We start from the raw sequence: 27,029 nt of genomic DNA on the forward strand, positions 1-27,029 counted from the left end.
GGGACAAACACTAACCAGTAAATCGGGGTAAAGGGCACAGTGAGAGTTCTCTAGAATAAATGGAACTTGTCAGGGAAGCTTGGCATTATTTCTGAAGCAATAAAGGAAGGAAGGAGTCGGGCTAAATTGTGGCTGAGGCCCCATCCCCTAAGATGCTCTGACAGGAAGAGGAGGCTGTGCTGCCCTCTTAAAGGCACACACAGCAGGGGCCCGGCATGTGGGGCCGGGAGCGAGCACTGCGGAGGGCACACTGTGCCGCGAGACACCGAACAAACACGCGGGCCACGCACTGTCTGCTCCCCAAGGGGCGGGACCGGAAAGTCTGGTTCCGAGATACACATCTGCAGCGGCGGCTGGGGAGCGGCCTTCCCCGGAGCCTTCTCCCCTGCACGAGCCCCTCCTTCCCCTGGTGGCCAGGCCAGGCCCTGAGCCCCGGCAGGGTCCTGGGAGCCGACCCCAGGCCGAGACCCGGCTCTGCCCCTGCCTTGTCATTCACTCAGCACGTCAGCTAGAGCCCTGCTGGGTGCCTTCAGTGCTGTCTGGTCTTTTCTTTCCTTAAAACTGTCCTCTCTCCAAGTCGCCATTCCAAGTATTTCCATGTTCTCACCACCCACAGAATTCCCTTGCATGGGAAGTGTCCCAGGGGACCACCTGAAGGGAGGCCAGGGGACCACCTGAATGGAGGCCAGGGGACCACCTGAATGGAGGCCAGGGGACCACCTGAATGGAGGCCAGGGGACCACCTGAATGAAGGCCAGGGGACCACCTGAAGGAAGACCAGGGGACCACCTGAATGAAGGCCAGGGGACCACCTGAAGGAAGACCAGGGGACCACCTGAATGAAGGCCAGGGGACCACCTGAATGGAGGCCAGGGGACCACCTGAAGGAAGGCCAGGGGACCACCTGAATGAAGGCCAGGGCACCACCTGAATGGAGGCCAGGGGACCACCTGAAGGAAGACCAGGGGACCAGTGGTGAAAAACAAAGTTCCATAAGCATATCTACCCTTGGAGCTAAGGATCTGAGTATTATTCACAGTTGGAGATGATTTTGTTTTTGTAAAAAAAATTTTTTTAAAGGTCAGTATTAATAGTCTTTAGCCCAGCTGGAGTGGCTCAGTGGTTGAGCATCAGCCCATGAACCAGGAGGTCACAGTTCGATTCCCGCTCAGGGCACATGCCCAGATTGCAGGTTCCATCCCAGTAGGGGGCGTGCAGGAGGCAGCAGATCCATGATTCTCTCTCATCATTGATGTTTCTGTGTCTCCCTCCCTCTCCTTTCCTCTCTAAAATCAATAAAAAATATATATTTTTTAAAAAACATAAGCCTGAAATTTAAACACTTCTGAATAAACATGAAAACAAATAGGGTAACCAGGCAATTCGATTAAAGCAATTTGGACACTGCCAATTGGAATTCCTGCCTGAGGTTGAGAGTAACAATGTTTAGAAAACCCACGTCACTCACTCTGGCTGCCGGTGACTGAGAGTCAGCTGAGTGAAGCCCCGTGAGGAGCAGGCGGGGGGAAGAGGGAACAGCGGGGTGCAAATGCCAAAGGCAACTCCCCAGGGAACGCACATGTGCTTACGGCTGGGGAAATCCAGGAAAAGCCAAAGAAAGGGAGACAAGTGTCATGTGCAAGCGCCAGTCCTTTCCTGCGAAGCTTCCAGAAAAATTTCACATGGGTCTGCTTTCTCCCTGATCAATCTTTGATCTCACCCCCAAGGGCGCAACAAAGGCGTTTGGAAAGACTAGAGCAGCGGAGTTGCACACTGCCTCCCACCGCAGCTCTAAAACGTCTGAACCCTCAAATCGTCTCTCCTCTGCACGTGGTTCGCTCCACGGGAAATCCCACCCGATCTGGACTCCTAAGACAGCCTTGCAGACGAGTGTGCGCAGGGACAGGGCTGGGACAGATTGTTGGAACAGGCAACAACAGGGACTCGCTTTTCCTCTTTGGTGTCACAAGGTGATCGATTGTGCGACAGGTTCAAACTTTTGGGGAAACTATTTAAGCTAGAGCGCAAGGCACTGCAATGGAGTCTTTCCAAAAGCCTTGAAAACCCACCTCCCGAACTTCCGATAGGCTTCCTTCCACCTCCCAGACAATGCACATCAGTCAACATCAGCACAGGAAAGTTTTTACCAGCGAAAGACATGTTCACAGTCAAGTCTGTTAAGGCTGGTTAACTTGCAATCTCTAACTCCCTGAAGACAGCAAACGGTGCTATGGGCTGCTCTCTGACCTCACTGAAGTGTCAAGGTCAAGACCATGCCAAATGCGTGACTAATTCTCCTTGAAATCCAGAAATGCAGGCATGGGAATGAGTTCTCAGACGTGGGGTTTTTAAAGTCAAGGATGTGTGGGAAAGCAACACGCCACCTCCACAGTCACGCAACCCCGGCGCTGTGACCAGCTGTTTCCTGGGCAAGAAGAAGCCTGCGTGTTGAATCTGAGACATCATGGGAAAGTGTGAGGAGAGCGTCCTTCGTTGCTAAATCAAAAGCCAACCACAGCACAATACTAGAGGCCCTCAAAGAACTCCCCGACTGACGTGTTCCCTGGGGCTTGCTTTTGAAATACATCCACAAATTCTTTGAAACTGCTCCCATCGAGAAATGGAGCCTAATTTTCCATCCCTTTCATATGAGCCGGACTCCCTGACCTGGACCCACTGCAGAAAACGAGGCTGGAAGTGACTTGGTGTGACTTCTGAAGCGAGGTTATAAAAGAGAGACAGATCTGCCTCTCTCTCTCTTATTTTTAAAAATATGTTTTTATTGATTTCAGAGAGGAAGGGAGAGGGGGAGAGAGATAGAAACTTCAGTGATGAGAGAGAATCATGGATCGGCTGCCTCCTGCACGCCCCCCCCTGGGGATGGAGCCTGCAACCTGGGCATGTGCCCTGACCGGGAATCGAACCGTGACCTCCTAGTTCATGGGTCGACGCTCAACCACTGAGCCACGCCGGCTGGACTGCCTCAATCGCTCTTGAGCTATGAGGAGGTCAGGCCGACAGAGGGGCCATGTGTAGCTGCTCCATCTGACGGCACAGCTGCAGCCCTAACCAACCATCAGCATCAACCACGGCTTGTATGTGTTACCTCTACCATGTGGGTAAGGGAGCCTTCAAGAAAACCTCAGCTGACTTCCCCGCCACCATCTGCCTGTAACCACATGAATGCAAACCATGTAGCTGAGGCCAGTCAATTCCCAGAACCATAGCGATAATAATAATCAATAAACGTTGTACTTTTAAGAGTGAGGCCTGCAAACTATGAACTGTGGGCAAAATCTGGCCTGCGACCCATTTTCTACAGCCTGTGAGCTAAGCTGGGTTTGGCACATTTTAAAGGAAACAAAACAATACAAAGAAAAGTATGCAACAGAGACCATATGTGGCCCTCAGAGGTTTAAAATCGTTATTCCATGGCCCTTCACAGAAGTTTGCTCACAGCTGTCGTAAGCCACTACATTTTCAGCAGGTTTGTTATGCGGGTACAGATAGCGGGGACACGTGGACCATAACAGGAGTCAGCGATGGGCAAACCCTGGACATGGAGTACCATGCAACTCACACTGAAAAGCCACGACTCAACTGTTATCTGCAACAATATTCATCCCATCATTAATGACTATCGTGCAATCTTCTGATTTCACAAGCACACTTGCTCAGCCAAAGCAGTGACAGTAATGTGATTCATCAACCAAGAAGAGTAGAACAAGCCTGGATCTCAGATTTGATTCCAGATTAAACTCCCAAGTCTACAAGACTCATTAATCATTTTAGTAATAATAACTGGCATTACTGATACTGTCACAGACATTGCTCAAAACTATTATATATGTACTACTTCAGCTAAGCCTCATGACGACCCTTATTTCCATTTTACAGATGACAACACTGAGGTGCAGATAAATGACCTAACCTATTCACGATCACACAGGCAGTAAGTATAGAGCCAGGGTTTGAACTCAGGACTGACTTCCATCCGTGAACTTAACCGCAGCACTCTGCCTCTCCTGGCCAGAAAATGTCTAATCAAGACATGCAGTCCTGGTTTAAAGAATGCAGATGTGCCCGGCTGGTGTGGCTCAGTGGTAGAGCATCAACCTAAGAACCAGGAGGTCGCAGTTTGATTCCTGGTCAGGACACAAGCCCGGGTTGTGGGTTTGATCCCCAGTAAGGGGCGTGCAGGAGGCAGCCGATCAATGATTCTCTATCATCATTGATGTTTCTCTCTCTCTCTCTCTCTGAAATCAATTAAAAAGGAAAAATAAAAAGAATGCAGCTGCTCCCCGAGGGAGGGCAGCGCCCTGTCCTCTCTGCCCAGACTTCCCTGGATGCTAGTCAAGGGTGCAGTCCATCCACCAGGAATCTGGCCTTACCCTGGTCTCTGGCTCTTTCCCCTGGAACTCAGGAACTTCAGTAGCACTAAGTTTTCTGCTGAGAGGATCTGAAACTCCTAGGCTAGCCCCAAACTCTGCTTGGTGATAAACAGTTCCTTCCAAACCACCAAAGGCTGCCTCCCGCTTTTCTCCTGGTTTCTGTCAACCCACACATGGAGAATGAAGCTTTTTGCCAAAGGAATGGCTGTCAGGGAAGACACAGGTTCTCCACTGCCAGCCCTGGGGTCAAGAGCCAATCAGCATCAAAAGGACACGCAAAGCACGGTGGGGACCAGTGATGGTGGAGAGTGAAAAGAGTATCACTTTCCTCACCTGTGAGCCGGGAGCCATAACAGCTGTCGGATTTGCTGTGCAGACTAGTGCCAAGACAGACAGAGGGCCTAACCCAGGGGCTGGCCTGCAATTAATGGTGGTTATAATCACTATAATTTTGACATAGAACATGCCTCTCCTTTAAAGAGCTGGCCAAGGACATTCACTGGAATAACTGGAAAAGCTGTTCATCACAGGGAAGATCCACCTTCATGGACAGGACAGAGAGGAGGAGGGGCAGCCTCCCCGCTGGGTCACAGTTTCTATCTCCCTTGTCACCAGTCTCTTCCACAGCGGCAGGTGTTAAGTCTTTTGTGTGAGATATATATATTTTTTTAATTTTATTTATTTATTTTTTTTAATTTCAGAGAGGGAGAGAGATAGAAACATCTATGATGAGAGAGAATCATGGATCAGCTGCCTCCTGCACACCCCACACTGGTGATTGGGAATCGAACCGTGACCTCCTGGTTCATAGATCAAAGCTCAACCACTGAGCCACACCAGCCATGCGGCACTGCTTTGATTATACGTGAAAAGGGCCCCTTCATGTTCTTTCTCCCACTGAACTTGGCACGAAGAACTGGAGATCAAGGAAAGAAAGGACAATGCTCCGACTTGACCAACGTGCCAGGCCACCTCGGCGCGGGGACTGACCACAGGGCACCGTCTACTCACCAGAAGGGGAAGATAATGAGGCGGCTGATGAAAAATATGGCGGAAAAGATGAAGAACAGGGTATTGCAAGTTTGCTTCCATCCAGCGTAAGAAAACATCTTCGCAGACTGAAAACAAAGAAAAAAATGGTGTTCAGATAAAATATTAGCACACATTTCTAAAATTAAACATTTATAAATGATAGTGTGTCTGGGATTTGCTTCCAAACAATCAGGGGGAGGGGGGGGGAGGTGGAGTGTGAGTGGGGAAACAGATGAAACAAGATTTGCGGTATTATGGTGGGTTTTTTTGTTAATCCTCACCCGAGGATATTTTTTCTATTGATTTTTTTTAGAGAGAGTGGAAGGGCGGAGGAGAGACAGAGAGAGAGAGAGAAAGAAACATCGATGTGAGCGAGACACATTGATTGGATGCTTCCCACACACGCCCCAACCAGGGCTGGGGATCGAGCCTACAACCGAGGTATGTGCCCTTGACTGGAATTGAACCTGCGACCTTTTAGTCTGTTAACCACTGAGCCAAACCAGCTATGGCTAATTCTGCTGTGTTTTTTACTGAAGGTCCTCAGAACATCTTCTAACAGCAATGAGCTCAACTTGACAACATACCCTAAGGGTCAGGTAGGGCTTCTCCTGTTACAGCTAAGGATAGAAAGCCTGGTTGCCTAAGGAGTCGTCTGGTGTCAATGACAGGGTGGGGGGTGGAGGGGCGGAGGGGCTGGCAGGAACAACCTTGGGCTTATGTTCACCTCCAATGTCTAATAACACAACTTTTGCTAGTGGACACACAGCAAAGCCCGCTGAACTGGAGGGTTTAGAAGCAACAGAGTAGCATACAATCCTTAGGTCCCGGCCAATGTAGTCACACTGTCAGGTGGTCACTGAGACAGGATCGGAGAGCGGGGCGATTACAGCCGAGGCGGCCACATTCAGGGGCAGCACGTGGAGAAGAAACCCAGGCACAAGCCTTTGGCCAAGCCCACTGCTGCCCGAAGGGAATGTAATCATCTTGACCTTCAGACTGGGATTTACATGGCTAACTGTGATTACATACAAGAAACAAAGTGCTCTACACAGCTCATATTTTAATAGTAGCCAGTTGCTTTGAAATGGCTTCTGGTTACGTCTGGAACAGGGTTTGGCGAATTCCAGGCCAGTCTACAGGCTAAAGCTGGTCAGCTCTTGAGTTAAGCATGGTTTTCACATTTTTAAAGGAATAGAAGAACAGAAAAACAAAAAGGAAAAAGAATATGTGAAAAGAGATTCTGTGTGGTGCACAACGCTAGATTTACTATCTGGCCTTTACCAAAAAGTTTGCTGAACCCAGACCTAGAAGAACAAGATCCTACAACAGTCTGGCCGGCGTGGCTCAGTGGCTGAGCGTCAACCTATGAACCAGGAGGTCACGGTTTGATTCCCAGTCAGGGCACATGCCCGGGTTGTGGGCTCGATCCCCAGTGGGGGGCGTGCAGGAGGCAGCCGATCCATGATTCTCTCTCATCGTTGATGTTTCTCTCTCTCTCTCTCTCCCTCTCCCTTCCTCTCTGAAATCAACAAAAATATATTTAAAAAAATAAAAATAAAAGTTTTGTTTCTTTGAGCTTGAAGGATGTGGGGACCCAGAGACATCTGTGGGCTGTGGCTGTTTTCAGGACTCACGGCCCTGCTGGACCCTCACACACGCTTCTTGCTGTGAGGGGCACGGCAGCCCAGGACGTCCTGTTGTTACCAGTGTCTTAATGGCAAGCGTTTACCTCCAGCCAAATGTCGGCCACGTCGTGCACAATCATCACCAGGGTCCCACTGCGAATGTAGTTAGCGCACCAGGAGAAGCTCATCAAGCTGAGAGCAGCCAGGTGGTGGATGACATGAGCGAGAAAATCCTACAGGAGGAGGGGAAGTGGAAACCATTAGGAAAGTGCAATTAGTTCCCAACACTGGAAGAACTAATAATGATGAGGAGGAGGAGGAGGAGAAGGAGGAGGAGGAGGAGGAGGATTTAAAAACTAATAACATTTGCATGTTTTAAAATTTATAAAATGCTTTCACTTTAATTCTAAATATAATCCTTGTGAGGGAGATAGGACAAGAATTGCCCTCACTGATAAAGTCACTTAACTTTGAGAGATCCCCTGTCATCTGTCATCTAAGTCCTGGCATCTGCTGTTTCTCCCACAACCCCACACTGGGTATTTGTACACCCCCCCCCCACCACACACACACACACACCATATCCTGTGTACATTTACATGTATTGTTTATTCCACGTCTAATTCCAAAAAGGAAAACAGACATATAAGAAACACTACACAACCAGTGAAATAAGAGGGGTTGCATCTGAAAGAGATAACAAATAAAAGTGGAATAACCTACAGTAGCAAATCCAGGCTAAAAAAGGTACCACAACTGAGCATAAAAACACAAAGGTTTTCTGCAGCGATGATGTACTAATGGCCAATAAGTCCATGAAAATATGCTCAGCCTCATTAACCATCAGGAAAATGCAAATTAAGGCCACAGGAGATACTACTTCACACCCACCAGGGTCGCTATCACAAAAAAGATAAACAATAAGTGTTGGCAAGAATGTGGAGAAATTGCAACCCTTGCAAACTGCTGTTAGTGGTGGCTGCTTTGTTGAGTAGTGGGCATTTCCCTAAAAGGTTAACCATAGAATTACCATAGAGCCCAGCAATTCCACTCTGAGGTATGTACCCGAGAGAAAAAAAACATATGTCCGTGCAAAATTTTGTATCTGAATGTTCACGGCAGCTTTGTTCCTAATAGCCAAAAAGGTGGAAACAACCCAAATAGCCATCAACTGGTAAGTGGATGAACAAAGTGCAGCATATCCATACAAGGACTATTTAAAAAAAAGAAATGAAATACTGACACGTGCTACAACATGAATAAACTCTGCGAAGACTATGCTAAGTAAAAGAAGCCAGATACAAAAAGAACACATATTGTGTGACTCCATTTATAGGAAATGTCCAGAAGAGACAAATCCATAGAGACAAGAAGCAGACGAGTGGTTGCCCGGGGCCATGGGAGTTAAAAGAAATGGGAACTGACCGCTAGAGTCATTTATTTCTGAGGTGATGAAAATGTTCTCAGATTTGACTGTGGTGACGACGGCAGAACTCTGTGACTAGACTCAAAACCACTGAATTATGTGCTTTAGATGGGTGAATTGTATGGTATGTGAATATTTCAAAAGAGTGCTTTTAAAAAAAACTTAAAAGATTTCAGTTTCCTTGTGGCCAAAGTAAGAGACTAAAGATGATGATAATAATAACCTAATTTATTGAGCACTTACTGTATACCAGGAAGTGCTTCATGTGGTTTAACTTGCTTAATCCCCACAGCAACCAGAGCAGATAGGAACTCTGTTCCACTCCGTGCTATAGACAAGGAGATGAAGGTTGGGGAGTTTAACCGTCTAGCTCAAGATGTTAGTGAGGGTCAAGCGAGGGATTCAAACCCAAGCAATCTGACCCCAGAGTCTGTGCTTTACCCAACTCCTAACCGTTTTATGACTCCGAAGATATGTGTTTATAAACGTATGACATATATCTACACTTAATTTTTTTAAAAGACTCAATGTACCTTGTACATGATAAAGAAAAATCAACTACTAAAAGAAAATCAAAGGTTTTATTGCCTCAAGAAATCAAAAAAGACAGAATCATTACAGGATCAACCTACCTGAGTGTATGTATATGTATGTGTGTGTGTGTATATATATACCTAAAATGATTTTTTTCAATTCTATTTCTTGAGAAAATGACTCGATTAGCTTCAGTGTTAATCCTATATAATAAAAGGCTAATATGCAAATCAACCGAACAGTGGAACGACTGGTTGCTATGACGCGCACTGACCACCAGTGCTAAGGATATCCATCATTCGGACATCCCCTGAGGGCTCCGGGACTGCAAGAGGGCACAGGAACCCCCTCCCGAGTGCATGAATTTCATGCACCGGGCCTCCAGTGTTTATATAATGTTCCACTACAAATACTTACCTAGGCACCAAAGTATGAATATAATTTGCACTATTCTGTGCTATAAAAAGAAGAAAAACCCCACAAAACTATGAACTAGAACTTAACACATATAAAATACAATTTAAAGATTAAGATTTGGGGCAGGGGATAAAACTTTGGAAAAATAATGAATAAAGTAACTTTGTAAGTGAGACACTTACCTTCCTCTTCACATCAGAGCCCAGGCTAAATAAGAGAGAACAATAAAAACTCATTTCCAGGATGTAGTACCAGTACTGGGATGGCAGCAAAGGCTGAGAAAAATGAGAGTATTCACTTTAATGCCATGTAACTCATTTTATACCTATTGATATAACATTCCCCAGGAACCCGAATCTGTATTAATTCTAATAATTCAAGGATGTATATGGTAATCTCTAGGATAATTACTAAAATAATAAAGTATGCATAACTGAAAAGCTAAGTAAGGGAAGAAGTGGAATAATAATTTTTTAAAACTTGACTGTCCCATAAAAATGTAGGAAGAGAAAACAACAAAAAAAAGGGGAAATGCAGAAGGTGGTACAAATAGAAGATAAAATAGCAAGATGGTAAATCTAAACTCAAACACAGAATGAACTGTACACAGACTAATAGAATGAGACACGTGTTGGGTAAGTGAGGATGAGTCCGTTCCAACAGAGAAGGAGAAAAAGGCCTGCAGAGACGTGGACAGAGCAGGACAGTGGTGCAGACCTATCACGGGGGGACAGTATCGGGGGTCTGGGGGCTGAAGCAGTGGGGGCTACATCAGAGGTCCTTACCTGTCTGGGATAGCCATTCCACACCTCCCCGAGGTCATATACCCAAGGTTTCTGGGGGGAAAAAAGTTTGTCAGAATCAAAGGCTGGCTTCAGCAGAAAACGCAAGCTCCTCCTGATGGCACTGACAGGGGCAGGCACGCACAGGAAGATGCATGTGTGCATCCCGCTGCACGTCTCTCCCTCTGGAGGTATCCACACACATCGCTATACAACACCCTGGACTAGTGGATGTGGGGCCAAAACCCGTCCTGTCTCACAGAGCAAATAATTTCAAATGAATGCCTCTTCTAACAAACTGATTTCCGAACCAAATCTATGACTGCTTCTGTAGCAATCAGATAATCTGGAGCAATAAAGTATCTTAAGAGAAATTGAGAGCAGTCTCTAAAAGCTGGCTGTCTTTTATTTTCTATGAACAATGTACTATTAAGTTTATAATCACTTAGTAAGGCAATCATTTAGTAATTATTTACATAACTAGAGGCCCGATGCACGAAGATTCGTGCAAGAATTGGCCTTCCTTCCCCTGGCTGCCAGCACCCCCTTCGCTCTGGCCTGGAGCCGCCTCTCCGCCTTCCCATGCTGCCCAGAGGCCCGGAGTGGCTGGGGCGGTGTGGAATGCCCCCGGCCACTCGGAGCCTGTGTATGTAAATTAACCCGCCATCTTTGTTGGGTTAATTTGCATACTCACTCCTGACTGGCTGGTGGGCATTGCGAAGGTATGGTCAATTTGCATCTTTCTCTTTTATTCGTGTAGATGGTAAGGAGAGATTTAGTTTTTGATGGATGAGTAAGGAAAGTCTTCATGGGACAAGTGGCATTTGCTATGAGGCTGGTTGGAATTGGACAGGTAGAGAGAGATGGGAGGGGCAGGACATTCCTGGCGGAGGGGGAAAATGTGCTAAAATCCCCAAGTGGGGATGTACCAGGCATGTTCTGGGACTGTCAGGAGTCCAGCTTAGTGGGTGCATGAGCTGCCTAAGTGGAAATGGAGAGACTGGGTTAAGCATGAACTTTGCAGATGCACAGTTTAACGGAGGCGCTGGAAGACAGCCTAGGAAAAGCCACTCCCCAGGCCTCAGAGGGTGAGCGGGCTACGAGCTGCTATCTCGTGGAAAGCACTAGATCCTCAGGGAATCAAGGGCAGGGATTTTAAAGATTAAAGACAAGTTCCAATCAAAAATATCACAAAGACAACTTACATCATAAAGAAATGCAATCCCAGCCACAGTGATCACTAAGTAAAATGCAAATCGCCAGCTGCCAAAAGAAAGGAGAGTCTGGTAAGGGAGGCGGACCCTGGAGGGGAAAACATCTGGTGCGGCAGAAAGCCCGAGCATTCTGCAGTCAGGTCCATCAAGTTATCGCGAGACTGCCCCTTAGACGGCCGCAACTTTAGGTCAGTTTTAACCGCAGGGAGCCTACCTTCTTCACTTGTAAAATGGAAACAAAACTTGCCTCAAAATGTAAAAAGAATTGAAAATAATTTATGAAAAATACAGATCATAGTGTCTAGCAGGAAGCAAGCAACAATAAGTGGCAGTTATTATAATTATTATTTGCTTAGTGTACTTCCTAACACACAATAAATGCTGGTTTGATGTATTATCAAATCATTTCTTTTATCCCCATTTCGTTCCCAGTGACGAGGTTTATATGTGGCCTGACTTTTTAGTCTTGCCTTGGAAAAGCATATTTTGAAAGAGTATCTTTTTGTCATGGATGGAGAAAGACCTATAAATTAAGAGACTTAAAAGACACAACCCAACTGTAATGCATGGGTCTTATTTAGACCCTGATTCAAATAAACTACACTGTCAAGAAGATTTGAGACAGGTAAGGAAAAAATGAACACACTGAATATTTGCTGTTATGAAATAAATTGTTTAAGGTATGATCCTGGTATTGCAATTATGTTTAAAATTACTGTGGTATGTATCTTTTAGAGATGTATATTAAAATACCTACTAATGAAATTATACAATGTCTGATATTTACTCCAGAAGTGATCTTCAGTCATAATTGGATGAAAGCAGTCAAAACGTACAAACTTGTAGGTATACGATCAATAAGCACTAGGAATGTGATATATAATATGGTGACTATATTTAACACTGCTGTATGGTATATTTAAAAATTTCTGAGAGTAGATCCTAAAAATTCTCCTTACAAGGAAAATACTTTCTTTTCTTTTTCCTTTTTCTATGAAATGAAGGATGTAACCTAAACCCGCGGCAGTCATTTCACAATATACACTGAGTGGCCAGATGATGATGATCTCCGAATGCATAATAATCTGGCCACTCAGTGTATATTCTATATAATAAAAGGCTAATATGCAAATTGTCCCCTCGACCAGGAGTTTGACCAGCAGGCAGGCTGGCCAACCGCCCATGTCCCCTCCCCCTGAACAGGCTGGCCGGACCCCACCCATGCACGAATTCATGCACCAGGCCTCTAATATATATACATATATATACACTGAGTGGCCAGATTACTATGCGTTCAGAGATCATAATAATCTGGCCACTCAGTGTATGTAAGCCAAGTCATTATACTGTGTGCTTAACTGTATACAGTGCTGTATGTCAGTATATCTCAGGAAAAGTGAAAAGATCGACCCACAGAAATACCTGTGGTGCGGAGGAGTAGGCAGAGCAGAGGTGACACAGGGTGGCCCGGGTTGAGAGTTACTAGAGTTGGTGATGGAGACATAGCATACCCCATTCATTACACCAGTCTTTCTACATTTGTGTATGTTAATAGCTTTGCCAAGTAAATTCTTTTAATTACTGCTGTTTTAGTTAATGATTGCTGAAGCAACAACGGAATATTAAGAATGACATTTGTATAATGTAAGGAACAGAGCTTTCATCAACACGCCCACACACATTAAGAAAAGGGGAATGTGGGCATATTCCCACTGTGGAAACAAGACACCGGGGTTTTCCCAGTTCACACAGCCGAGCACTAAAAGGCTAGAGTACAGGTCTGGACTCTGAGCCCAGGAGTGTCTCCTGAACATGGTCACATAAGCTGAATGACAGCTTGTCTTCCAGGATTGTTTTGATAGAGAAAAAAAGTAGGGTTCGCCCGGTCGGCACAGTTCAGTGGTTGAGCATTGACCTATGAACCAGGAAGTCGCGGTTTGATTCCCAGTCAGGGCACATGCCCGGGTTGCGGGCTTGATCCCTAATAGGGGACGTGCAGGAGGCAGCCGATCAATGATTCTCTCTCATCATTGATGTTTCTCTCTCTTTCTCCCTTCCTCTTTGAAATCAATAAAAAAAAAATATTTTTTAAAAAACTGTAGCACTTCAAAAGCTGGACTGTCCTTCTTACCAAGCCTCCTGGAATTTCTTCATCCTGCAAGGCCTGTCCTGATTCCGCCGACTCCGAAACCATCTTTCAACCTGGCGCTCAGTCAGGTTACACTTCTTTGCCAGGCCATAAACATCGTCCTGAAAAGGGATGAAACGGGTGAATGAGTGATGAAGAGCAGAGTCAGACTGGCAGGCAGTCAAGAAATAGTGTGATTGGATTACGAGAGCTGGTGCACTGGAGAGGAGAGGGACTCAGCATTCGAACTGGAGCCAGAGAATTTACCTCTTTTGTTTATGGATCTCACACACACACACACACACACACACACACACACACACACCATGCCCCCCAAAACCATAGAGAATGTTAGTATCCCAGAACTCTTAACTTCCAAAGAGAGAGCAATTCTCCATAAGTTAGTAGCAACACATATGTTCAGGCTGCATAGTGAGCGAGCTCATTCAGCTCAATGTTATGTCGGGCGTCCTAGGGACCAGGCAGAGGAGAAGCTTAACATGCCGATCAAACCCAATCTCTTCGTTTTTCCGGTGAGAAAACTGGAACACTGAGAGTTTAAGTAAATGCACAAGATGGAAAGCCAGTAGCCAAGTGAGGACTAGAACTTGGGCTGGTGCATATTCTGTTACTTTACATGGTCCAATAGCTCCAGAAGACAACACGGGAGCAGCTCACACAGGTGCTGGCTGTCACTCTCACACTGAATCAGATGGAGAGCCTAATTCAAACTGATCTGAAAGAATTCCGATCATCAAAGTAATGCTTGCAGAATATAAAAATGCTGACTGCTTCTCTTCTGGGCAGCAGAAGCTGCAGGCTATGACTGAAAATTGGAAACGGTATGGACAATGGATTAGCTCCAAGGTCACAGGCCTGAAGCTCTCACAGGCCAGGCAGGAAACAGGAATGACTGAGCGGACGGGTCTGTTTCAGAGCTGCATTCTCTCCACACAGGCTGTGTGGTAAACCCACACTACTCTCCACTTCCACAGTGAAATAAGCTCTGTCTTTTTTTTTTTTTTTTAAGCACTAGCTTTCTTGATCTTTCATTTTCCAATGTGAGTACAAGAAATACTGCCCGGCTGGTGGGGCTCAGTGGTTAAGCATCAACCCAGGAACCAAAAGATGGCGGTTCGATTCCCTGTCAGGGCACATGCCTGGGTTGTGGGCTCGATCCCCACCCAGTAAGGGGCATGCAGGAGGCAGCTGATCAATGACTCTCTGTCATCATTGATGTTTCTATCTCCCTCTCCCTTCCTCTCTCTTTAAAATCAATTTTTTTTAAAACCATAAAAGATAACTTAATTCAATCCTCAGGAGAGCCCTGTGAGATCAGCAATGTTATCATGTTCAATTCACAGAGGGGGAAACTGAGGCACAGAGCGGCTCATCTGCCCAGCTCCACTCCGCCTGCAGTCGAGCCCAAGTCTGGACCGCAGTCTGTCCTCACAGCCTGTGTATTTGGCTCCGACACCAGGGGAGCCTCAGGGAGCAGCAGCGTGGCCGGAGGAGAGGCCTGCGTGAGGGCCAGGAGACCCTGCTCCTCGCCCTACAAGCCAACCCTCCGCGAGAGCAGAGGATGGCCCAACCTCGTTGGCTCTCACACACTCGCCTGTGACATCAACGGAACGAGAGAGTGCTTTGCTCTGAAAAGTCTGAATCTAAGGCTGAGACAGGCGAGCAAACTGCAACGCCTTCATGAACCTCAGCGAGTGGCTTTCTGTCCGTCTCCCAGGGCCACGTGCTCGTCAGAGCTCCTCCGGAGCGACACACTGTTTTCTCTGCATCAGCTCTTGCTGCTGCTTTGCCCGGGGAAGGGGCTAAACCCTAAGTGCTGCCGTTACTCCACTGTATCAATAGCAGAATAATTGATCTGTTGGCCAGGGCCCTTGGGCTGTTACCAGGGCTCACTCCCAATACATCTTGAAGTTATTATTGAGATATATATAGAGAGACGTAAACATATGTATAAATAATGGCCTCGCAGCTGCACATACACAGGCCCAAAAGAATGGTGCGAAGTCATAGCTCAGAACCCTCCTGGGAAGCGGATGTGCACAGTGTTTGGGCCTCATCAATACCATGTTATATACCCTCCTGTGCTAACCAGCCCGGAGTCGGCGCTGTGCACACTGAGTACTTCTGTTTCTATCGAGGCCGCGTAGAACAGCTGGAGGAGCATCCTCAGCGCCACACACTCAACTCTGTCAGGGAGTCATGTGTTGCCCACATGTGTCACCGCTGCAGTTTCTGCCGTTACAGCTTTGGAATACGTCGTTAGAGGTAATACCCGGATCTCGAAGCAGCACAATTTTTTTTTTTTAGTTCTCCCAGCAACTTGTCTTACCTCAGCCAAATTTATGGCTATGTGTAAGACAAAATACAGACAAAACGCTATTGGTATGACACCGGCCAAGTTACTATGGGAGGTATTATGAGATTATTTTGTTTCCACATCTGAAATCACTAGGAAGTCATGTACTTTGCCTTCCTCTATTATATTCTGTCTTCCCAAGTGCCAGTACTTTTAATGTATGGGCATTTTTTGGACAACTTGTTAATCTTGATCTGCTTTGCAAATATTGCCTCAATTTCATAATCTACAAGCAATATAAGTTAGAGATCTTCATTATTTTCCTTCATCTTTCTTCTTGGTTTGAGGGTGATGCAAATGTCCACGCTGTGTGTGAACTGAGTTAGGACAATTACTCCAGGTGTTCCAGCTGCTGAAACACGTTTTCAATCTTCTATTCACAGGTAAAGAAGACACGTGTGCATAACAGGAACAGTGCTGGAGAGGGGGCGGGGGCCAGGTTCCCGCTACAGATTCAGCCAAGGTCATTCAGCTGCATGACCTCGGACACCCCCTTTCTTCCTAAGAGGCCTTAGCTTCCTTGCCTGGATCATGAAGGAAAAGATTACCTAATCCCTAAAACCCTTTCAGCTCAGAACAATTAGGGGGTGTGCAGGAGGCAGCTGATCAATGATTCTCTCTCATCAATGCTGTTTCCATATATATATAAGAATCTAGACCTGCCTTGACACTATTTCTTTTAAACTATTAGATTAAAAACTTCTTCTATGGTACATAGACATGTAGTACACTACATTTTGAGAAGGACATCCTGCATCGTGAAGAGAATTGTGACTCTTAAAAATTCTACCTCTAGGGAGCAGGCAGGGGCACAACAGATTCTATGTGTGTTGAGGCCTTGGATAAAATAAAGTGTCCTTCACACAAAAGCCACCACAATGGACCGGTTCATAAGGAATGCATATTGATGGTGCCACATCATCACAATTGTCAGCTATGGGCTACTTTACCTTCAAAGTGATCTTTTTTTAAGCAGTACATATTATTTATATCCTACCATTAAAAATGAAATTTTGATCTTTATACTCAAGTTATAGCATTAATTGTTAGTGTTCAAGATTAGAGTTGTACACAATAGTCCACCTATTCACATTTGTTATTTTATATTATAACTAGTGGCCTGGTGCACGAATTCGTGCACATTGAAAGGAAATTAATTATAAGAAATATTTTAATATCGTTATTCGCCCTTTCTCTATAATACAAGTGTCAACCAAATTCATGATCAACAATGACAGATTGAAACCCACGCATGCGATTGGCGCCAGTGAGAGCTTTATATACATAGATAAACGTGCTTAATTAGACCTGCTTTCTGATTTAGCTAAACTTTTCCCAGCCCAGTGAAGCACTCCAACTTCTCTTTCAGGTAATTGTCAGCAACACAGCAGTAAATATCAACACGAAGCAGATGATTATTGTAGATCACACAGGGAGAACAAAGGGTAAAATATTTAACTGCAGCAGAGTTTGACTATATTCTGTGCAGTGACAAAACTGAAGTCATTTTCAAGGTCCACCATTTCTTCTTTTCAGTCGAGTCAAGTTTCTAAGCTTTCTAAATCTGTGTTTTAGAGCTAATGAAAAGAAAATAGGATTCCACCGAGTGTCCTATCTACCTACACCAAGACTTCTGTGAGAATCAAATGAGATGAAGCACGGGAAAATGCTTCAGAGATATATGGTTAAAGTGTGAAATGTTTGCACCCGGCTATGAAGCAAGTCGTGTTCCTGGGCTGAAGAAACTGCAAGGAGGCTAGTTGTTGCTAGGGAGAGGAAGCCCGGCGTTGCTACATGATGTCATTACCCGGCACCCACAGTGACAATTGCTGGTCTGGGCTGGGCTGTGGGCCACATTTTGCGCCATGGGGTCTCAGCAACGTTGGCTGCGATTTGGTGGGGTGTCGCTCCGGGTGGTGGCAGGGCCTGTGTCCCACTTGGGGGAAGCCAAGTGTTGCTTTGTGGGTGCCAGGTCTGCAGTGCCATTTCTCTGTAAATGGCTAGTGTGCCTCACAACAGTTCCTGCATTGAGTATCTGCCCCCTGGCGGTTAGTGCGCATCATAGCGACCGGCTGGACGGACACTTAGCATAATAGTCTTTTATATATATAGATATAGATAGATAGATAGATAGATATTTGCCATTTTATACTGTGCTTGGAATGCTATAAAACCTATCAATAGAGAAAAAAATCTGAATGGACCAAATCATTCACCAGTTAACTGGCACCGATTTCTTGCGCAGATGAGGGAAGCTCCAGATGACAGAAACATTAGGAAAGAAGATGTTTAAATCCCTCCAAAAGAATATGAACTTACCTCAGATGGTTTCCTCGTAGAGTGTTTGTAAAAAGTCTCTAAGACAGAGTTTGGTATAATCTTCCGAACTTCCTCTTTGATACCGAAAGCCTTTGCTAGAGGTGTGGCGATAAATCTACAAAAAAATGAAGGACAGTTCAAAGTCTGATAATGAAGCCACAATGACTCCAGAGAACTCAGGTGGTGACTTCGGATTCCAAATGAAAGCCCAGTCACTGGTTCGTGTTGTCACTGGACTACCCACCGCCAACAGCTATCTGCCTTAAGTTCAAGGAGAACAAATTTTGAAACCTTTTATGCAAGCAATACCTTGAAAAATAAAATACTAGCACAGTTCCTTATAGTCCATTTTTTGTAAATTCAAATATATTTATACACAAGATCCAGGAATTCAGATAAGCCATTCCACTTAGAGCTTTATTAAGATTCCCAGAGATTAAAATAAATATTTTGAGATTGAAAGTTTCATTTGGTGATATTATCTTACAGAAATTACTATGTTCCTTTTTGAAGTTCTAACTTGAGAAAATGTCACACTCTTGGGTAAAGGTCTAGGAATGGGATTGCTGGGTGGTGCATCAAGTATGTTATTTAAGTTTATGAGAAACTGGCACATGGTTTGCCAAAGTGGTTGTACCATTTTGCATCCCATCCAATAACATGCCAGAGTTCCAGTTATTCCCTATTCCTGCCAACACTTGGTATTACCAGTCCTGTTTTTGTTTTTGTTTTTTAAAATATATTTTTATTGATTTCAGAGAGGAAGGGAGAGGGAGAGAGAGAGAAATATCAATGATCAAAGAGAATCATTGATCAGCTGCCTCCTGCACACCCCCTACTGGGGATGGAGCCTGCAACCCGGGCATGTGCCCTGACCAGGAATCAAACCATGACCTCCTGGTTCATGGATTGACGCTCAGTAACTAAGCCACACTGGCTAGTGATTTTTTTTTAAAGAAAATTTACCAAGTTGTGCACTCGTCACCATGAGTCAGCTTTAGAGTATTTTCTTCAACCCAATATGACTCCTCATACATGTTTACTGCTAATCCCTGTTTTCTCTCACCACTGCTCCCAGCAATCACTGATCTGTCTTTAGAGCTTTGACTTTTCTGGGTACTAAATACAATGTACTCATACAATATGTGCTTGCTCATATCGGGCTTCCTTCACCTGGCCTAGTGGTTTTGAGGTCCATCCAGTTATTTGGATGTATTCAGAGTTCATTCCTTTTTCTTGTTCACTAATAATCTATTGTACAGAAATACAAACATTAATAACATCTTCTGAAGAGTAAACACTTTAGCTAGTTACCAAAAGAATATACCCATACCAATCCTTGTACTCACATGTTCATAACAGCTTTATTTGTAACAGCCAAAAAGTGTAAATGGTCCACATTTCCAACAACTAGAGGACAGATTAACTGTGGTATAGCCACACACTGAGAGACTACTCAGCCGTGACAAGGCATCACTATACGTACATATAATAACGTGGGTAAACATCTCAAAGCACTATGCTAAGTAAAAACAAGTCAGACACAACAGATTATAATCCAAAGGATTCCATTTATAGGAAATCCAGAAAAGGCAAAATTATATGGACAGAAGCGTGTCAGTGATTGCCAGGAGCTGGTGTTTAGGGGAGAGGCTAACTGAATGGGGCACTGGGAAGTTTTTCGGCTGATAAAAATCTCCCGTCATAATTGTGGTGATGGTTACATGACTGGATACATTTGTCAAAATGCATCCAATTTTGGATGAACTTTGTTATATAAATCATATCTCAATAAAACTAATTTTTTAAAAATAATAATAGATCCCAATTCTTCCTTCAGTTCTAACAAAGGCTCCATCTTCAGCCAGGTCGATCTATTCTTATCCTTACTGAGGAGTTTCTGTGTTTGATTAAATGCTGGAAATTTTAGTTATGAATGACCATTTAGCCCTTCAATTCATTTTTTTTTACAACCATAGGAGTTGAATAAAAATTTCCTAGGATAATCTGATAAAATGCACAAACCAGTCCAACTTCCAGATGGACTAAGTGCTCCTGGAAAGGGCCCATACATGTCAGAGGCACAGGAAAACAAACTAATGATGCACACAGAGCCATGTGGACAGATCATAAACCACAGTGCCATACTCAGGAAAAGGAGCAACAGAATAAGGTCTCATCGCGTACCACGTGTCAGCTAACAATACATACAATTTATGTTTATGCACATGTTTCATGGGGTCATACAAACAAAAAGCCATCAAAAACATGAGAACCCAGCAGGGAGGGGAATGGGACTAGGAACTGAGGATAAAAGGTAATTAGTGAAAAAGTTAATTCCAATCAATCAATCAAAAGAGGTCTTATTTAACACAGACAAAAGACAGCGTGCCATGATTGCGGAAATATGATTAATTATCTCCCCATTTGCACAAAAGGTCCAAATAAAACAAAAACTAATGTGTTCTTAAAACTAACAAAGTCTCAAAAAATGTATCTGACAGGGTTTTGGATAAAGAGTGGAATGGGTTCATTTATCCAACCTACTAGTGGAGAATTGTTACTGGAGAACAAACTCATTGTTTTTACTAGAATAACACAGATACAAAACGGTTTAATACGGTAGTGTTCTCCATCAGAATCACTCAGTGCTATCTCCTCGAATGTTAGAAATGAAGAAATCAGAAAGAAATGAAAAAGCAGAGCAGAATTGAGCCAAGAAGACTTATGTGGTGAGGGAACACAGCCAATCTCAAAGCCAGATGAGTGTAACATTCCCTCTGAAGGGTCATGTGAGAGTAAGTATGTGGATAAGTATACACAGTGGATAAACACACATCCATAGCATACTTGGTGATATGAGAAACATATCTATATTAATTTAAACAAGAGAAATACGGCCTTGTTTTTTTTAACATGTCCAGGCTCGCCTGAACTTGCATTTTATTGATATGGAGTAGAAAAAAGTCCAAGAGGAAAAAAAGAAAAAAACAACACATGGACTTCTGCTCCCATGTAAATGGTTCAGAGCGAGGTTAATTACCAGGAGAGGGTCTCTTAGGTTTGCTACTATTGCAGAACCGAGCCTTCAGACGGCCCCATGCGGACACCCCAATCGCCCCCTCTTTACCTGGCACGGCCTGGGTTACCTGTGAGCCAAAAGCCTTGCAATCCCAGAGGTCCCCCCTCTTTTCAATACTATTTTATTGAACAAAAGGCAGGCAGGCCTAGGCAGATATTAAGCAGATGAGGTTTAAGTGCGTCTCCTACACAGGAACAATAGCCCACTGCATGGGACTGCTTCCCTGATCCTGAGGATTTGAAGGCTCTTTGACCAGAGTTTGGTCAGAGGGTTTTATGTGAGAAAGCAGAACGCCTGGAGCAATGCAATCGCAGTAACACTTAAGTCTAAGGTGCAAATTTGGAGACTGTTTCAGTGAGGACAGTAGTAATCTTTTTTTAAAACAATATATATATATTTTTTATTGATGTCAGAGAGGAAGGGAGAGGGAAAGAGAGATAGAAACATCAATGATGAGAGAGAATCATGGATCGGCTGCCTCCTGCACGCCCCCTACTGGGGATCGAGCCCACAACCCGGGCATGTTCCCTGACAGGAATCAAACCCTGACCTCCTGGTTCATAGGTAGATGCTCAACCACTGAGCCACGCCGGCCGGGCTAGCAAGCCTTCCTGAACTCCTGGAGATTGCTGCACCCTCCCTTCCTTAAGGAATGATGGACCTGCTGTCCCCTGTGCCCTGTGCTGCCGAGCAGAAGTGATAAAGATGGGGAATCTATTCACTGCACAACTAAGTGAAAGAAAAGTGATGACCTTCTGGTTTTCCCAGCTCCACCCCTGCCTTGGACTATTCTGGGAACATAATTTACTCTGAGATAATGTGTTTATTCCACAAGTGTTTAAATTTGAGTAGCTCAGATCCCTTTAAATCACACTTGAGACACATAAATGCAGAGTGCCTGGATACACTGGTTAGAAACTGCAATTCTAGACACACACACACACACACAAAATCAACCATAAGCCACAAACTAACATTTGTAAGGAAAGGAAATCCTAAAATACAAAGCAAATGTCGGTTACTTTCAAATGAGGGACTTGCTTGTCCTTTACCAGATCTGTCTCCACTTGGCTCTCTACGGCTCGTAAAGGGAGGGGCGCCGCTTCCTGGTTTTAAATGGCTCCTGGCTAGCACTACAGGATAAAAGTGAGCAGCCAAACCACCAGGCCTGGTCACAATTCCTAGGACAACAGAAGGAAGCCTTCTCGCGATAAACATAGGATATGTTGAAACGCAGTGTCAAATTTACATCAATTGCTTTTTGTTGTTAATCCTCACCTGAGGATATTTTTCCATTGCTTTTTAGAGAGGGTGAAAGGGAGGGGGAGAGACAGAGAGAGAGAGAAACATCAATGTGAGAGACACATCGATTGGTTGCCTCCCGCACAGGCCCCAACCAGGGCTTGGGACCAAGCCTGCAACCGAAGTATATGCCCTTGACCAGAACTGAACCTCGACCTTCAGTCTGCCAGCCGACGCTCTAACCACTGACCCAAACTAGCTAGGGCTACATGAATTTTTAAGATAGTTCAGAAAATTTCACATTTGCTATCATCCCTTGAGGCTATGTCTTCTGTATTCCTAAGAGATAATAATTTACTCTCTTTGACCATCAGGGGTAGTTCATTGTGGAAGTCCGAGAAGTTATGGGGAAAATAGAAAACCAACAACCCTAAACCTCATGTTATAACAAGTGTGTTCAAGTCCCAAATCTCCTCCTTACATACTTCCTGTTTCACCTTGGCCGGGTCACTTACCTCTCATTTTCTCCACTGAGTTTATGTACCTCTTCAACTATAAGTTTCTATGCAAACGCAAGGTGTCAGTAATATTTTACTTATGACGTAAATGGTTTAATCTAATACAAACGATATAGAAGCCCTGGAAAAAATATAACTTATTTTTCAAAAAGCATGCTTTCGCCCAGCTGGCGTGGCTCAGTGGTTGAACAGCGACCTATGAACCGGGAGGTCATGGTTCAATTCCCAGTCGCCCCCGGTTGTGGGCTTGATCCGCAGTAGGGGACGTGAGGGAGGCAGCTGATCAAAGATTCTCATTGATATTTCTATCTCTCTCCTTTCCCTTCCTCTCTGAAATCGATAAAAAATATACATGTTTTTAAAAGCATGCTTTCTCTCCCATGTTAACCTTTCTCGTGCATGAAGAGCGATGAGACGCGTGGAACAACATACAGTGCTCTGCAGCGTCCCAGAACGGAAAGAGCTCCCTCCGGGTGAGTTCCTGGGAGTTCAAGTTATAAAGGTGATGCTGACTTGACTCAGTCCCTTGAGAGGCATCAGGAATGGTCGTGAGAATTAATAGAGGATTGGATTCCTTCCTAATTGTTGTTGGCGAGGCCAAGACCAAGGCGAACAAGTTGGTCCTCCACAGCTGCGCTGCTTTGGCAACCAGAAGAATTTCCTAGTTCTCTGTCCCGATCAAAACCTAAAAAATGGAGCTGTCCACCCAAAAAGGTAGGAGATCTGCAATGCAAATAAGCAGAGGGCCTGGGTGCCAGATGCAGAGAGCACCCGGCGGGCGCGCGAGGCAAGGAAAGCGACCCTGCAGGCCAGGGAGGAGGAACTGGCTAATGCGGTAGGCAGGGGAACCCTACTTTGTTATCTATGCATTCCCTGGCGAACCCAAACATCTGAGGGAAAAGCAGAACCCACTGTCAGAAAGGAGGCATGTTGGCAGATGTTCTCCGCTCGGGTTTCGTGGCATCGGGGGCTTCCTCTGCCTCCCAACAGCACGCACGTGGCTGGCCCACGGGAAGCTGCTGTTTGTACAGAAACCTGTGGGGCAGCCCGTGAAACAGAGCCGGTCAAGCTAACTCTGGAGATAAGGGCCCTGCAAATGGTTATGCACATGTGATCTGCATTACGGTTAGTCTTGGACAAAATGATCTTTATCGGATTTCGTCTTAAGTTTTTCCAAGTCTTGACATTCAAATATTCTTTTTGCTCCAAAAAAATAATGTGCTAATAACAGGTTTTTGAAACCGAGACAGCTACAGAGATTACAGATGGACATTTATCTCCTGTTATCATGACACTAGCGCAGTTTTAATAAGAAGGCTGGAAGTAATATCTGTTTAAATTAAGAAAAAAGAAGTTTGCTTTTCCTGACAAAGCAAATTTCTACTTTTTTCTTTGATTTCCTTATACCTTGGAAAGAAGGGCGGCTATTAAAACTTTCAATAAACCTTTAAAATAAACGATGAGTAAAGCAAGATGAAGTCTGCTCTTTAAGGAGCCATATTTGCTATTTGGTAGGCATTTGGAAATGATAACGCACCCTCTAATCACAGCTCTCTAGCGCTGCCTTTCTGGGGTGCGTGTCCTTTGTCACAGACCTGGCCCAGGGAACGTGAGTCGGGTTCCCACGCTGTCATTGACCCTAATAAGCTCAGTGATACTTAACCTCTCGGCCTCAATTTTCTCACTGTGCAACTAAAGCACTTGTTTCTCCTTTTATTTGTTCGGCTCCTAGGTAACAGTTGGTGTGCACTGATTTCATGCACGCCCCCCCAGGATCTGCACCCCATTAGCGGCAACCTCTGAACAGCAGATTCTTCAAGGATCTGACCAGGACTCTCTCATTCTACAGCTGGGACCAGGAAGGGGCATGGGAAGGAAAGACACACAAGCAATACTTACTTTTCAAAGAAATGTCGGATAATCAGCAAGCCAAAGGCATATGGGATGGTCATGTACAGATGAGAGGGTTTTACAAAGACGAGTCCATCGTGATCTTCGAGGTCTGACCACTTTATTGCTGGAGGGAGCCAGAATCTTTCCAACCAAAACCAGTCTTTAAACGTCTGAAACATTCTAGAGAGACAGAAAAAGAACACATTAGATTTGCAAGACAAATAAAACTGAGATAACAATGAGAATCTTTACTCAAAATGCCGAAACCAGACAGTTCTGCGTTGGGGGTGGGGAGAGAAGGTAACAACAGAATAGTATTATGCGATGGGTTGCACATCTCTTCATTGCAGTCAATGAGAATTGCTCTGCCAATACCAACAGAACCATTTTGGCCGTGGTGGGCAAACTGAAGTTCAACAGCACTGTTCATACTTTCTGTACAACATGTTACTGTTATGGGTAGACACCTTCCTCTTGTGTGATTCTATGGTATGAAAAATAACCTCTACAACTTCAACATGCCAAAGGTCAGCACCACGACAGCTCCAAATATGAATACATTTTCACTAGAGTCCTAAGAACTTCTCCGGCAGATACAGAACAAGCACATTTTACTTCATATTAAAATTCGTTCCAATTAGTCCATGCCAACAAGTATTTCTTTAAGCATATTTTTCTTGATTTCAGGGAGGAAGGGAGAGGGAGAGGGAGAGAGAGATAGAAACATCAATGATGAGAGAGAATCATGGATCAGCTGCCTCCTGCACACCCCCTATTGGGGATCGAGCCTGCAACCTGGGCGTGTGCCCTGACCGGGAATCGAACCGTAACCTCCTGGTTCATAGGTTGACACTCAACCACTGAGCCACACCAGCTGGGCAAGATTTTTTTTATGTTGTTATAATAATTGCTATATAAAAGTTTGGTCACTCCTAAAACATGATTCCAGGCAGTGCAGGTGAATTTGTCCAGTGAAATAGAAATACTTGTTAATTTATATTTATTATAACATTTATAATTCAGTGAATAAATGAGTAGCTAAACTTTATCGTTCTGATTAAATAATTAAATGAACAGCTTACGGGGATTATGTAGGAGTCGCTGCTCTGAATAATGCCCTGCGCACCACATGTGAGCAATGAATCAAGATGTGTTGAGAGCCATAGTAACTTCAATGCCCAATAGCCAAACACATTGAAAGGGAAACAGACACGGAAAGAATTCAGAAGTTGAGGGTGGGCCCCTGGGAAATGCCGTTCAAATTGAGAAAATAAGGAAATCTTCATTATTCACTTTTTCTTCCCGAGCTGCCACTGAGCATCCATTATTGCTGCTCCAAAGGAGTTAAAAGCCAATGCAAAATGCATCACAGCCCTGAAAATGAGGACGAAAGTTACAGAACTACTAGAAGATTCTAAAGGAGTAGATGTCCGTGACCCTGGATTAGGCCAGGGGTGGGGAACCTTTCCTCTGCCAAGGGCCATTTGGATACTTATAACATCATTTGCTTAATATAATTCACTTACTATACATTTATGTTGCTAGGAAAACAGCTCCTAGATTTATTGAATTTTGAGTCCCTCCTGCGGTTGCCTTGGCAGGGCCAAACCAAATGATTTCTCGGTCCTGATATGACCCACGGGCCGGACGTTCCCCACCCCTGGGTTAGGCAAAGCCTTCTTGTGTAGGACACCAAAAGCAAAGTGACAAAATATAAAACAGATTAAGTTGGACTTCATCGAAGTGAAAACCTTCTGTGCGATTAGCCTCTCCTGCCGCACGGCCACAGGCCTCTGCCCTCCGTTCGAGTCACCTTTCTGGCCCCCTCACACCGGAAGTGCCATGTGGAGGAAGCCAGCACCCGGCCCTCACAGTAGCAGGGAATCCATCTTTCCCACCGTCCGAGCCAAGGTGGACAGTTCCCCATCTGCTGGCGGCCGGCCTGGGATGGCCTCGGCTTGGCCAGTTGGATGCTGTTCTCGGGACTCTGAGGCTGGAGCCAACAGCGCTGTCCAGCGGCAGCAGCTACTAAAAAATACAGCTGTC

At 44.8% G+C, this 27,029-nt stretch overlaps 1 protein-coding gene across 1 annotated transcript in view; it reads right to left on the reverse strand.

The window, feature by feature from the left end:
* The window catches only part of CERS3 (ceramide synthase 3), a 57,684-nt gene that overhangs the window by 12,150 nt on the left and 18,505 nt on the right, over positions 1–27,029 (reverse strand). Inside the window, exons 3-10 of the mRNA XM_079764243.1 lie at positions 24,990–25,163; positions 18,249–18,363; positions 13,556–13,674; positions 11,416–11,473; positions 10,214–10,264; positions 9,611–9,703; positions 7,156–7,284; positions 5,403–5,509 (exon numbers count right to left, since the gene is read on the reverse strand). Of these exons, the coding sequence (XP_079620369.1) occupies positions 5,403–5,509; positions 7,156–7,284; positions 9,611–9,703; positions 10,214–10,264; positions 11,416–11,473; positions 13,556–13,674; positions 18,249–18,363; positions 24,990–25,162 (845 nt within the window). The 5' untranslated portion in view covers position 25,163. The remainder of the gene's footprint in view (positions 1–5,402; positions 5,510–7,155; positions 7,285–9,610; positions 9,704–10,213; positions 10,265–11,415; positions 11,474–13,555; positions 13,675–18,248; positions 18,364–24,989; positions 25,164–27,029) is intronic.

Source organism: Cnephaeus nilssonii (genome assembly GCF_951640355.1).
Source record: "Cnephaeus nilssonii genome assembly, chromosome: 24".
NCBI classification, from domain to species: domain Eukaryota; kingdom Metazoa; phylum Chordata; class Mammalia; order Chiroptera; family Vespertilionidae; genus Cnephaeus; species Cnephaeus nilssonii.